Source organism: Trachurus trachurus (genome assembly GCF_905171665.1).
Source record: "Trachurus trachurus genome assembly, chromosome: 23".
In the NCBI taxonomy this organism is placed as follows: domain Eukaryota; kingdom Metazoa; phylum Chordata; class Actinopteri; order Carangiformes; family Carangidae; genus Trachurus; species Trachurus trachurus.
The window spans coordinates 12,628,233-12,643,338 of NC_139912.1; the positions used below are offsets into that span (position 1 = coordinate 12,628,233).

Sequence of the window (15,106 nt, forward strand, 5' to 3'; positions counted from 1 at the left end):
CTGGTGGCGATGAGGGCAAAATCTGACTTCCTGCATCTCACATCCCCAAAAAAATGTTTCAGTTGAATGAGAGTTAAAAGAGGGAGGACATGAGGGCACATGTTAATTCCTGTTGAGAAGTGGAGGCTAGGAATGCACTGTCCTACCCAGGCTCGCTCAGCGCAGCACTGACTGGTGGTAGAATTGCAGCTGGGATCCTGATGTTTGGGAAAATCGTTACATTTTTTTCTGAATCTTTGATCTGAGTTCACCTGCGACAGGTTTGTGTCACTTAAAGAGTCAGTGTTGTCCACACACACTGGCTGCTGCTGCCACCCCGATCACATGACTCATGCTAATCCAGCTGCGTTCACACTGCAGACGGGTTCACGTTTTAACGTTTAACTTCTGGAAAGCAAAACGCGGCTACAGTGTGAACGCAGACGGGGGTTAATACACACACCAGGAGCGAGCCGTCGATTCAACCAACCACAGTCTAGTTAACTACAGCGTGGGTGAGCACACGTGCACTGTGGGGACGACGGGAGGGATGCCCTCCCCCGCTGAATACTCACCAGAGAAATAAACTGCAGAGAGGAGGAGGAGGAGGGAGGAAGAAGAGATGGAGATGGAGGTGAAGAGAGAGAGATGGGCAGGTGACACCCACAGCCAGGAAGGCGAGAGAGGAAAGAGTTAAAAAGAAAAAAAAACACTGGAAAAGAACTGGCGGCATGGTGAGAGGCAACGAAAAGTAAACGTAACAAGACAGAGAGAGAAATGGAGGAGTGAAAGTCATAGACAGAGAAGACTGTCTGAATAAGCAGAGAAACAAAACACAAATAGGGAAATGAAAAAAGAACACACGTTCACAATTAGAGTGAAGAAACAGAAGTTTTGGAGCAAACAAAAAGTCAAACAAACGAACCTTTATTTCTCTCTGCTCCACCGATTTCTCCCAAATCTGTTGGTCATAGGCGCCAATCTGGGGAAACAAGAAAAAACAGAAAAGAAGTTCATGATGAAAGATGAAGAGTAGAGCTACAGAGGTGAGAAAACAGAGCAGAGTTTTAGTTTCTATATGTTCACACCAAAAACCACAACAAAGCTTAAGTTCCCTTCAGTATTCTTTCACATCAGTGAGTAATAACCTCAGTGAACAGGACAATGTTTTTCTCATGAAGGATCCGTCACAGGAGCTGAAAGGACTCATTTATAATTATGTAATTCCGAGGTTTTCTCTCCCTGAAATTGAAATTGAAGTGTCACCTCCCCTTCATTTTGTCGGCCGCAGAGTTATTATTTTAAGACATAACAACAGAGTGTGAAGGGTCTTCAAGAACAGATCATTATGATGAGTGTTTTGTTTGTGTGGGAGCTGGAGATTTAAAGCTCTCGCCTCTCGACGGGAGCCGTCACGACTGTGTTAAAGATTTCTTTTACAGAAAAAAGAGCCGCAATGTTGAATGGAGCCACAGAGACGCATGGACAGGACAACCCAAGTTTAAACAGACCGGAGGCAAAGTTGTGCCTAAACACATGCAGATACACGAGAGGCATCATATTCCAGTTCATTTGACATTTTCTGTATCAGCTTGTTGCAGCACAGCGATGTTTAACTATATACTGATTGTGCAAAGACTGGTACGCACACTGGAGACAACACATCAAATCAGTAGATACATACAGTATAATAGCAAAGAGCGCTGGGGACAATACGTACAGCGGTGCATATCTGATTCTAAATAAGTCTGAGCTTATCGTGTGTGTCAAATGTTTTCTAGGTTAAAGTCGCCCCCCCCCTCACCCACGGGCACGATGGAGCTGAGTTTTGTTTATATACTGAGCACACGCACATGTTAGCATGCTAACAAACATGATTCACATCCTGCCACTAGTTTCAAATGATGCCTGTGATAAATAGTTTGTGGCAGTTTAATGTTCCCCCGGCAGCAAGTGTATGGGAACGTAAACAAAGCAGGGTCTGATATTTGTTGTTGTTGTCGTCTTGCAAAGACTTTTCAAGCGTTTAGACTCTTGCAAATGTTTTATGGAGGAAGGAAGTGCACACACACATAGCTCAGAGGTCACACGCATGCATTTGGTGACTAATACAAAAAGTAAACAACTTGTTTGTTCATAAGAAAACTTCACGTGTTACTGATAAATGCAAGATTTCCATGAGAAATTTGGAACTCTTTAGCCGCGCAGGAGGAATATGATGGGTTGAAGAGGTTGAAACACTTTAGAAAACCAACCAAACATGTGAGTGGATCACACAACAACCAATATTTACAGTATGTGTCATTTTTCTTTCTCTTATTTACTTCCATGTTGCTTTTTTGTCCAAAAATTTGAGGTAAAACCTGTGAGACTGGTCCAAAAGAGGTCAGGTTCAACCTCAGGGTAGTTTACAAGAAACCTCTCTGACAAGATGAACGTGTCCTTTAGCCAGTATTTATCACTGTCACACACACACACACACACACAGGGCGGGTGTGTGTGTGGGGGTGACTCTGGGGAAATGCATGCGACGCCACCTGTCACCGCACAGAGAACACTGGGATCAATAGACCTGCACAGTGTGTACACAAGGCTGGTGGAGTGGTTAATACATGCCTAGGGAGATCTATGACACAGACACATACAGTATACTATGTGGTGTGTCCACATACGACTGACACAACAAAGAGATGGTCAGAAAGTAAAAGAGACAGAGATACACAACGAGAACAAGATATATTTGTTCTCGTCTGACCTTGGAACACACAACACGAACACAACCCAAGGTCAAACTGTGCCTCATTTCACCCAGTCTGTGTTGTTACAGTACAGTAGCTTCTTCTTTCTCCTTTTCTTAATCTGCAACGTCAAAACCAGCAGATAAAACTCAGCTCCTACTGCGTCAGGTTAGGGAGAGAAAGGACGATAGGAGGCCAACGTCACACAGATCGGTTGCTATTTCATAAAGCGTGTGTGTGCGTTTCAAACACATAAGAGGATCAGCTGATGGTCTGACCTCAGCAGATCAGTGTATTCATGTGAGAGTGTGTGTGTGTGTGTGTGTGTGTGTGTGTGTGTGTAAGGCGTCGAGTCTGGGTCGCCCTGCTTGCGAGCTCGCCAGTGGAAACTCTGCATCTTTAATGAGATTTCATTAAACATGGATAGAGAGAGAGGAGGAGGGAGGTCGAAGGCATGTGAGGAACAAAATGAGGAGAGACAGAAACACAGGAGAGAGAGAAGAACTGAGGATGAAGAGAAAGTGGCTGTGATGCAGGTTAAAGAGAGACGTTCTCATTCCTTCCCCTCCTTCTCTCATCATCATCTCTCATTGTAACTGACCAATAACCAGGGCCGTTGCTAGGAATTCTGGGCCCCCTTAAAGAATACTAAAGTGGTCCCCTACCCCCTGACTTTTCCTTTTTTTTTTTTCTTAGACTACATATGTATTATCATTTTTTATTTAGCCTGCTTTGTTTTGATGCTAATGCAGCATTACTATGTGTACTAGTCAGGGTCTTATGCAGAATAAATCAGTCATACAAAGATTAGACTACTGGGGTTTTTGTGTCTGTATCAGTTTTGTCTCTATATATCAGTATCTGTGCTATAACACTCCGATCCTCACTATGTGATATCCCTGTGTCAGTGAGCAGATACCAGCACGAGACGCGGGTCACACAGCTTTACTTTACTGTCATTACTGCCACTGTATCGCACGTTGAATGCTTTGCTTTCATTCTGAAATGAAGCAAGTGGCTCCGACGCCGTCGACATCCAGCGGGTCACGTTGTAGAATTAACTGTGTGCCCCAAGGTGAAACCAAAGCTAATCTCAGAGGAGCATCCACAAGCTTTTCTGCAGCCGGCGCAAAGTAATTCAACTTATTTACTGTAACTTGTTTGGTCTGCAAGTCGTTAAGTCCTGAGTTCATGTCGCTGCTTGTTCTTCTCACTGACCTGATGACGTGAGACCAGGAAACAAGTCAGGAACGTGGCATTCCTTATTTTTCTGCCTTTTAGCATTCATGTTTACACGATGATTATGAATTACCATGTTATGTTATTGTGTCATAGTTATAAATATGGCTAGACTGTTTGGCCGTGAAAACTTGAAACATTCTGAAACGACACCACTGTGAGATATGACAGTAATAAACCATGTTTATTTAACTGCAGCATATTAACCAAAGCAAAGTGGCAAATAAATAAGCTAACATGGACAAGGAGTCCTGGAAGTTCTCAAAACAGAAAGGGAATCAAACTGTCTACAACTCCATGACAAATGGAGAAAAACAACGTTCAAAGGAGAATAAAGTGATACAATCAAAAGCTACTAAATGGACCTTGATTTGGAGATTGTTTTGTCAGAAAATTGTTTATCTGGCCCTCGAAACAAAAATAGCAACTTTGCCAACAACTATCTACAATTATGAATTGAAAAACTAAAAATAAATGTAATACCTATACTATATCTTATAATCATATACTATAATATTTAATCACACCTGTGTTTATGCTCTCTGTCATCAGCAAAGATCATCGTCTTCATTCTTCTGTTTGGCAGCAACAGGAATTAACTGTTTATCACTGTGTCTATGTTGTTTTAGCCTAAGAGGCAGAGTTTCTGTTTCTCTTGCCCTTAAACACAACATTAATGCACCATGGATTACTACAGTACTTTAATCTGCTTTATAGTATTTTACATTATTATTGTCAGGTTGTGACACGTGTGGATCCTGAGGCGCCACCAGAGGAGATCAACTGTTCCCAACGCTGGAAAACATTAAATCTGACGTCTGACTGATTTACTGTGTGACATTTGGGCTGACAGCTAATTTTCCACATCACTCAACCTATTAAAATATACACACACACACACAGAGACACACACAGACACCACACACACTCAAACTGGAGAGGATATTGAGTGTATGTGGAGGGCAGCCAGAGGGCAAGCATGACCAGAGCAGAGAGATACAGGTGGAGGGGGGGTGCAGATAAGAAGGAAGGTGTGGGATGGAAAGAGGAGTAAATCACACACACACACACACCTTGTTACATCATGGAGTAGCGAGTTAACTGAGATCTGGTGGAGTGGAATTAACGGCACTGTAAATCCTCTTATCGCCACACACACACTCTCATCCTTACATCATCTGTTTGATCGTCCTCTCTCAAAATAAATTAGTTCATAACGCTTGAATTCCTCAACTTACCTCTCCATCATCATGTTTTGTCATTAATATGAGAAAAGAAACTACTTAAAATGAATAAAATACGTCTTTATCAGCTTCTAGAGGTTAAATATTCTCGGCCTCGGTGAAATGGCAAATCAATCGTCAATGATTTTACTGAGAAAAAATCACAGACTTCGGTGATTTGACAGTCAAATCAAGAGCTGAGAGTGCAGTAGTGCACCAGAAGGCAAGATGATGATGATGAGGCCAAGTGTGCCGCTGCGGCAGTGCTGGGGTCACCATGGCGACGGATGGAGGGACGATCCAGGCGGGGAGAGGGAGAGAGGGATTATGTCGGCGAAGCAACACAGTTATATAACAACTGCCTCTGCAACGGAGGGAGCGTTACACACAGACACACACACACAGAGGGACGCTGGTGGAGCGGGTTAACGTGTGTGTCCACACAGCAGAGAGACACTTGTAGGATTTAACACATTAACGCACTTATCGGCTGGGACTGATCTACATTGTTGTTCGTCTCTTATCTGTTGTGACAGACGAGCTGGGGATCAAGTGGCATCAAGCTGAAAGGGACCCGAGTGTCAGATCACAGGAGTGTGTGTTGACTTTTCAAATACACAATATTTGCTTGGCATTGACTGGCTGGCTTTGAAGCTGCTCTAATGGATCACATGTGTAATGTGGGATATGTCATTTGCGGTGATGATGACCCTCCAAAGAGTAATCACCAAGTGTGTGGCTGCTCTCAGCTCCACAGAGCGGCTCAGCATCTCTCAGCTCATTGTTTTCATTTGTTAAATCTCGTTTTCACGACTCTCGTTGCGCACAATGTGGAGCTCTTTTGTTAAAGAGACCCCGAGGAGTTTGCTTTTGTTTATATAAGAGTCTCATATTAATGTGGATGAATCTACGTTACCCACATTTGTTAATGGGTCCATTTTCGATATAGTTTTGTCTTTATAGTTATTTTGACATCATTATTTAGTGATCGACTCGCCCAGCATTTCCTAGTTTCGGTTTTCCACTATTCATGGGAGTAACGCCGCCCAATCGCTAGTTGGCATCGTTATGGTCGGAACTACGACGGTATCTGATCGTCTTCGAACCTCCGACTTTCGTTCTTGATTAATGAAAACATTCTTGACAAATGTTTTCGCTTTTGTCCGCCTTGCGCCGGTCCAAGAATTTCACCGTGCGCGCGGAGGCTCATACGGAATGTAGTGTGAAAAAACTTGGCCTTCCGAAACTCCTCGTAGTCCCTTTAAGACGGAGCTAGCACAAACTGGCCAACAGTCAAAGTAAATAATTTGCATTCAGGAGTGGAGATCTGGATACGTCCCTAAGGAGTTGGTGGAGACCACAACAGAGGAAACATCAGATGCATTTATCAATGAGATTATTAGAATATTAATGTTGATGTAGGTTAAGCAATTAGTTGCATTGATAAATCAATGCAGAAAATTGTAGATTATTGTGATAATCAGTTACAGAAGAATTTTACAGCATCAAAAAACAAAATGGGGAGTGATGAATCCACTGTAACACGGGTCACTGGAGGAGCTGCCAGTTGATAAGTAACTCTTCATTTTCCTTTCCTACTTCCTACTTGCCACTAAATCTTGAGAGTCTCTGCAGTGAGACCGTCTGTAGTGGAAAATCCCTCGCCTACTTGTGGCAGCAACTTAATAACATATATCTGTCTAGGTGTGGCCATTTCCGACACACTCGTTAACCACCAGTGCAAACACACAGAGACACCGACCTAGTGCACTGTGCACAGTGGTGCTTTCAGTTTCAGAGTGGTGTGAAATCTTTTCAGAGAGAGTTTAGGGCTAAATGGACACACAATGTTCTTTCATTTTGCACCTGAAACTCACACCAAGAGCCATTTTCATTTTAAATAATGTTAAAGCCCATGTTTTTTTATCAATCATCTTGTCCAACCAACGGCCCAGAATGTCAGGATGTCGATCAGCTGACTTATCAATTAATCAACTAAATAATTCCACCACCGATAATGATCATGTTCCAAAAGAATTTAAATCACCAATCATTTCTGATCACAGCCACTTGAAGAACAAAAGACAGCAGCGGTGGAGGTGTGGTGGTTCGCCACAGAAATCCAAAACGGATTCACTGACTGAACCAGTGAAAGAACAATTAAAAGGAATTGGGGTCAGACAGCTGGTTGTGGCATGCAGATTAACCTCTGTGCTGTGTTTTCACGCTGCTATGGCAACATACGGAGAAGTGTGTAAGATCTATTCTCAGCTCCAACAGGTGTGTGTGTGTGTGTGTGTGTGTGACAAATGGTAAAACCTCCTTTTAGAAGCCAAAAACACACACACACACACACACACAACATTTACTGAGTGGAAATCTTTTTCCTTTGCTACTTTACCTCTTGAACTTCACACTGTAAACAACTGAATTCAAAAAATATGTTTTTCACAGTTGTTTCCGCTATGATGATGAATCATAGCGGCTGTTTTTAGCCTTTCGGCGAGTGCGCTGATCAATAACAACCAATGAGTACATTCCTTTTGTGGGTCAACAAACTTTGCAGGCAAACTGCAGATTGGCTGTGCTCAGTTCAGAAATATTGTCTTTGTCTAGAGAAAAATAAGGTATTGTGTAATTTTTCATTACAGGCTTTTGTCCTTTTTGTTGTTATATTTATTGATTGATTTCACATTTTCCAAAAATTTACTACAGTGCTGCACAGATGCCATTTTGAATGACAAAGGTAGTCATTTTCAAACAGTAAACTAATCAATTCACCTGTGATTTTCTGCCTTTGTGTGGTAGCTGTTGGTGTTACACATTCACCAATATGTGATATATGAGGCAACTTGATCATGTATGTTATGTTACCACGTCCTGTAACGATCCCATCACACACGACCAGTGTTATCTATGAAGGATATATTCCCTCTGAGGCTCTCTGATCCTGCAAAGTCATTACCGTCCACTCATCTCACCCACATACAGTACCAAGGATATGAACTGTGTTGTTTATGTCTTAAATTAGGCCTTAAAGAGGATATAAGCTGATTTATTACAGTGGAACTTTTAAGGAACTCATTGCCAGTTTCCTATTTGGCAGAAGCAAATATTTTGTCCGACCTATAAAAAGACACAAAGTCTGTCTGGTTCCGTGGCAGATATAGACGTCGACACTGGCACTCTGGTCAGAAACACGACTTGCACACAAATATGACACTGAATCTATTTGCAGCCTGATTTGAGACAGCACCGTCGGAAATATCCTGTGACTCATACGGAGCGCTGGCTGTGGAGCCGAGGATGTTCAGCTTCACAGACCTGCTTGGGAATCGTTCAACCTCTGCGCTGGGAGGTCTCTCATTGTCTCGCTCCTGGTCATATCGGGAACTAACGCGCACGGGATCATGGGATTTTTCTTCCACTCTCACGGTGAAACGCTGAATAAAGCCATTACACATTAGAAACACTCCTGGAGGGGCTGTGAGACGAGTTTAGCTCGTTTCTGTGATAACTTATGATCCAGATGTTCAGGAGTTTTTTTTTTTAAATCTTAGATTTCTTCTCCGAAAAACAAAGAGACCCAGTGATTCAATCCAGTAAAAACAACGAATAACACAGTTTCATATTGGAAATCTGTTTCTCCTGTTACGCTCGATGAACACAGGACATTCAGGGGGAGTTTGGAGAGCTTGTTTCTCTGATAGACGTCCAGTAAAAGTTCCTCAGTCGATTAAAATAGATATTCATATCAACAAAGTGAAAATGTGTCTAAAAACGGGAGAAAATGAAACAGGACTGTTGATAAAGAAGTATGGATAGATTGAAAACGTATCCCTTATATGTTCATGTGGAAAAGGTATACATCGTACCTTTAACATACAGTCGTGTTTAGGGTCAGGTTTTATTTGACTTTGTATGATTGGGTTGTGTGGTTGACAGACAACAGACTTAGCAGGCATCTATTTACATTTCTGAAATAACAAAAGAAGAAATGTAAATATTAGGGTAGCCAATTGATTAAATTACAATCACAAGTCTGTATCCATTCCATACTTAGAGAGAATCACAAAACACGCACGTCCTCCAAACAATTAATCTAGGTGCTGGACTACAAAGAAGAACACTAAAGTGAACTGCACACTAGATTCTGCTCCTGAATCTTTTAATGTGAGTGTCACCACATGTGACGTTTTGGGTCGAGGCCCTTCATCAGACATCCATTCCATACTATTCCAAAAGCTTTTAAAAATATGTCTTCATAGGAACTGTTTTCTTAGCAGAAAGCAGGTTATTATTCAGAGTTTAATCTGGAATAACAGGACTCTGATTGTAAATGTCATGTAAGCAACACAGGCTACGTTTCATTAACCTCCATTGTTCTTAGATGAAAGGTCAGATGTGGCCATCTCAAAACTTCATCTACTACAATCAAAAGCCCAACCTGGAGGGAGACCAGCCCCTCGTCCTCACTCTGATTCCATCACAATGACAGCATCCACAACACAACACAACACAACACACCAAAACCACTGGTTGTGAGCCAAGGGAACAAACGCGAGCTGTTTTCCACCACACGAGGCCAGTTAGGAGTCATTTTAAAAATACGCACACTTAAATACTCTCCCGAGGGTTGGGCTTCTTTATTTGGCGGGATTTCAGGTGTTCGTTTAAAGCCAAACCTCAGAGTATGTTTCGCCCTCGTATTTTTAGCAAAGTCAAAGAGGGACTATAATACAAGCCTGCCTCTGCCCTTCAGGCCCCGGCTATGTCTGCTGTGTTATTGACCAGTTTCATGGATCCCAGGATGCACAGGGATAGAAGCAACAGTTGGAGATAAATAAAAAATCGTCTTGTCCTGGTGACTCAAACTGCTCAGACAAGAAGGGCCTTGGTTATGACGCGGGAAATCCACAAACATGATCTGCAATGGAGTATCCGTGTCGCGTCTCATTTACACTCAGATAGTCAGGAGAGAAAGAAAAAAAACAACAAGCTCATAACAGAGGTGCAGAAGCCCTGAGGACAGACTGGAGTCATCTGCTCCTTAGGAAGGGCTCCATTCAGTCATGACTCAGCAGTTGCAGTGAGTGGTGAGCCTCTGCCCAGACAAGCTTTTAATCCAGTTTCTTAGACTAATCTTATGGATCTAAGACCGAATTGAAGACTTGAAACCTTTCGATTGTTACCAGCGACTAAAATTTGGGACAAATCTAAAAACCAAAATAAGGAAAAACAAACAAAGTAGTGTTTAGAGTGATCTGATTCTAGTGAAAGCCTCTGTTGCTGCCTCCATCTGCCAGGTGCCAGCACAAGATCAGAGAGAGAGTGGATGTAGAGGAAATAAAAAAAAAAACAGGCTGAGAGACAGGGCAAGAAGAGAGGCGGACGGGGTCACAACATAACGACAGGGAGACAGGTCTGTGAGGACAGAGAGCCGGGGTGTAAGCTGAGAGCTACAGGGTAGGTGGGGGGGCAGAGCTGGAGTCCATCAGAGGATCTGATATCTGAGACCATGGAACAAGACGACACACAACACCGGGCCGGTTTCACACTGTGCCGAGCGGCCCGACTCGGCTGCTGCTGCTGCTGCCGCTGACAGGGCCGCAGGGTTGACTGCCAACACACCGATGGATCAATAGGGGTCTGCTCGCTCAAATATCACAATGTCCGTTGTAACTCGGTCTCTTCTGTCTTTCTTTTTCAAAAGGAAAGAAACTGAACAGCAACAGAACACGTGAGATTATAGCAGCTGTATTTATAGAGTGTGTATACTAGACAGGAAGTTGCTACTTAGAGACGGCACTGCCACCACAGACTAATCTGCCATTTATTTTTAAACTGTAACATCCCTTTCAGTGCACACTGGACTGAATTCTTCTTAAAACAATCCATCAATAATGTATATAGTTTTGTGTATGTAAAGGTCAACAGTGAGCCTGCATCACATTAGCATTTTGTTTTTAACAGCATTGAGGTCAGTTTCAAAATTTTATATTACACAAGAGCAGAAACAAAAAGTAAAAAAGAAAATCACTCTTACATGCATAAACTCTTTTTGAACTCTTGTTAACCTTTTTATTAAGTGCATGTCTTTTTTCATGGTTGCTAAGTTATTTTTTTATACTTTTAAAGTCGTAATAACATTAGTTGGTTTATCATTCATACAGGAGATACACTCCAATCTGCATCTTCTTGGTTTTGCCCACTCAAAATTTAAATGTCTACAGGATAGTCTGCATGATTGATTTAACAGCACTTCAGACAGATCTTCAGCATATACTATCATTTACAACCAGAATTTTTGGTTTGCTTTTTTAAATTTGGCCAGATTTTCTATTTTCCATCTTTCTTCTGCCTGTTCTCTTTTTAAAAACTTTTTGATGCTGACATTTTTGATACTTTTACAATAAAAGAAAAGTAAAGAAGGTGCCAGGGGAGTCTCTTCATACATTGATGCATCTGTACATCCATGTGTGTGTATGTGTAAACACACGTGTAGCCAGGTAGGCTCATCAGCGCTGGCTGGGTGATGAGGGCCTTTGGCTCTTGTGTGACACCGATATCACAACGCCCAAGTTAAAATACAGTCAATATAGCAAAAGCTGCTTTTAAAACATAAATTATCCCTTTAAATGATTGGAAATGATCAATTATTTTTTTTAGATAAGCAGCAAATATACAAAATCAAAATAAGTGTGTACATTTGAGTGTGAATGAACAGCATCTTACCTTTTTCTGGTACCACACCACAGCATCTTTTACTTTGGAAGCCATTTACATGTCCCTTCTCCCCGCCTAGGGCATCTTAGACTGAAAACACAAAACACACAGCGACAGAGAGTGTGAGCCAGGGAGTAATGAGGTGAGGGAGGAGGACCGAGGTCTATATACCTGGTAGGCAGGTGTGTCTTGACAACTCACAAAGGAGGGAGGGAGGGAAAGAGGGACACACACTTGCACACACTTGTTTATGCTGATTAGTATAAAGGCGTTTACTCAGCCTTTTTAGAAAACATGACACACAAACACGAACACACTATTGATGTCTATTCATTCCATCATTTTCCCCCTGAATCTCAGACACACACACCTAATGAAGTCCATCACTCGATCACGTTGTCTCCCTTGACACCCGTCTTACAACATAAACAAAGGCAGTCTTCCTATGAGCCTGCATGGAGTATGCTGAATCATAAACACCCACACACACACACACACACACACACACGCATACACACGTTTACTGATAAGACTCTGTGAACTGAATTGTTCTTTCCTTGGACCTTGTTGTAAATGTGAGTTAGCAACTACTAAAAAACTGAAAGATTCAAAGGTCGTGTGCAGTTCAAGAAGTGACGAGGTCTGGCTGAAAAATCTCACATTTTATGAAACAAATTTTTTATTAAAAAGAGAGAGAGAGAAAGAGAGAGCACTCAACTCCCCTGACCCACTGAGGAATATTCGATTATTTTAATATCTCAATAATAGAGTTATTCTGCTGGTGATGTGTAGACCATAAAAACTGAGGATCAAACAGGCGCAAACCTCTAAATGAAGGGGTTTTTTTTATTTAAAGGTCCAGTGTGTAATAATTGGCAAGGTTTATTGGCAAATCCATGAATATATTTGTTTAAGTGTATAATCGCGATAAAATACACTTCGTTTGGTTTTTGTAGCCTCATAATTATTCTTTTATAGCAATGGTCTTGCTTTAGAGAGTGTTGCCATCTTACGCCGCCATGTTTGTACGGCAGCCTGAAAAGAAAATCCTGCCAGCCAGAGAGCGAGTTTCACGTTCATAAATAAACCAACGAAGAAGAAGAAGGCGGAAGGAAAGAAGGAGTAGGAAACAGCAGACATATCGTAAAATAGTTTAGATCTTAACTTCATCGTTCCATGCTCCTGAAATACTCCCAGTCGTGGTAAACAAGTCTTTTTGTCCTCAGAGGCCACCGTCACTTTGCAGACAGGAGGGGTGAGTGCGAGCGAGTGATCAAGAATCTGAACGCTAGATATCATGGTTTCCCCCCCTATTTTACACACTGGACCTTTAATTGAACTGATCTACACATGGGTGGCAGAGTGGTGCAATGGTCACCTAAGAGCAAGTAGGGTTCTGGGTTTGATTCCCAAACCTGGGACTCTTTCTTTGTGGAAATGTGCATGTTCCCTCTGTACCTGTGAGGTTTCCCCAGCTTCCTCCCACAGTCCAAACACATTAACACATGCAGACTAGGCCGACTCTAAACTGTCCATACGTGTGGTAGAGGTGACGGATGAATGATGCATCTCAAACTGTTCCCAAGAGGAAACTGGAGCAAACTGCCTAGCAGAATTTTTTCATTATTTGGTAGAAGGACACTAGACTACAACCTGACACAACTACATCACTTTCATGTTGTTTGCAGTTATATCACACCAGATGCAATAATCAATAGACAACTTGTGCTCATATTCATGACTGACCATATTTTCATGATCAGTTGTACCTGAAGCGCTACTACTACTACTACTACTACTACTACCCTCCAACCCGACTGAGTCCACAGTTTATATTGGAGGCTGCAGTGTGTCAGTGTTACAGTGAGTCGTCTTTGAAACAGGATCTTCTGGTGATCGACGTGATGTGAGCCGTTTGCTGTGGTTAAGAGCAGGAAGAGTTACTTGACCCGAAGAATAACGAGTGACATATTTCATCCTTGTTTGTAAAATGTTATTTAAGATATTTTCTTTCATAAATCTGGATATAAAATGTCTTTGAAACACACACAGTATCAACACAAAGGCTGCAAGTGAGTTGGCACGGGTGTCAAGAGGATGATGTCAAGAGGAGGACGAGTGAAGGAGAAGAAGATGTGGTCAGAGAGATGAAAAAACATGGAGTCTTTGTGGTTAGCCGCTCTCCTTCCCTCTTCTCTCTCTGCCTCTGCATCTGTTCCTTCCTCCTCTGTCTCTCTGTCTCTTTGCATCTCTTTCCCTGTTATGCAAGTGCAGCACCGTCCTGCTGAGCGAGTGGCTGGGATGGAGGAGTGGATAGATGGAGAGAGATGCAGGGCAGTGGCTTTGGGCCAGGCTGACACAGCAGGCAGCGGGAGCAAGTCCAGTAAATATGACTCAATCCAGTCAAACCTTCCAAAAAATTAGATGCTTTTTTTTCTCCCCGGAGCATCTTCATGAAGTTTTTTTTTTTTGCCATGTATTTTGCATACTGACTCAAGTTTGAACATTTAACCCACCAAAGGTATTTTCCTCTGCATGTGAAGGCCTGTTGGCTCTTCCATTCCCAATAAACAAGGTTTTTTTCACTGGAAAACTTTCATTTTCATACGTCTTTTCCATTGAAGCTTCACTGTGTGTCAGTTTCTTCTTCTTCAGAAATCCAGCTCATACAGCAGGATGGGTTAACAGCTCCGAACCGACACACCTAGCGTTCGTGCGTGTGTGTGATAAACTTGCCGCTTAAAAAGTAGTAGCATTGTTAGTGTGAGAGTGAGTCGACGTCCTCCTCGTGCTCAAAGCTGCGGTGGAGCGGGTCCAAGCTGTGTTGTCAATGTGAAGAGTGTGAAGTTCAAAAGCAGGAAGGAGGCAAAAGTTTCTGCTCGGGGCAATTGTGACCTGTTTCTACATCACAGCGGTACACACACACACAAAACCAGCAGACTAATGCAAAACTGCAAAGCACTCAGTTCTTTAACCTATAAGTGCTGCTTGCACTGCATGCTGCTCGCACAGCTGCGGTAGTGTGTGTGTGTGTGCGCGCACTTTGGCCCCAGAAGGCAAGAGTCATTTTTAGCAACAGGAAGAAAGTCTGTAGCTTGCTGTTGTCTACAATTACGATCATCACTCCTCCCTCCATCCTCCACTGCTGAGCCACACGATTCCTGCCATAAACCACAGAGCACACGGACCGACGCGACCACG

At 42.5% G+C, this 15,106-nt stretch overlaps 1 protein-coding gene across 6 annotated transcripts in view; it reads right to left on the minus strand.

The window, feature by feature from the left end:
- The window catches only part of LOC311006717 (protein PHTF2), a 41,059-nt gene that overhangs the window by 14,718 nt on the left and 11,235 nt on the right, over nucleotides 1–15,106 (minus strand). For 4 of the 6 annotated variants that reach the window (XM_083999622.1, XM_083999618.1, XM_083999619.1 and 1 more), the window contains 2 exons: nucleotides 11,915–11,995; nucleotides 905–961 (listed from right to left, as the gene is read on the minus strand). In XM_083999622.1, coding sequence (XP_083855748.1) covers nucleotides 905–961; nucleotides 11,915–11,959 — 102 coding nt within the window. In that variant the 5' untranslated portion in view covers nucleotides 11,960–11,995. Of the gene's footprint in view, nucleotides 1–884; nucleotides 962–11,914; nucleotides 11,996–15,106 lie in introns of all 6 variants that reach the window. The other 2 variants (XM_083999623.1, XM_083999621.1) reach the window with 1 other exon arrangement.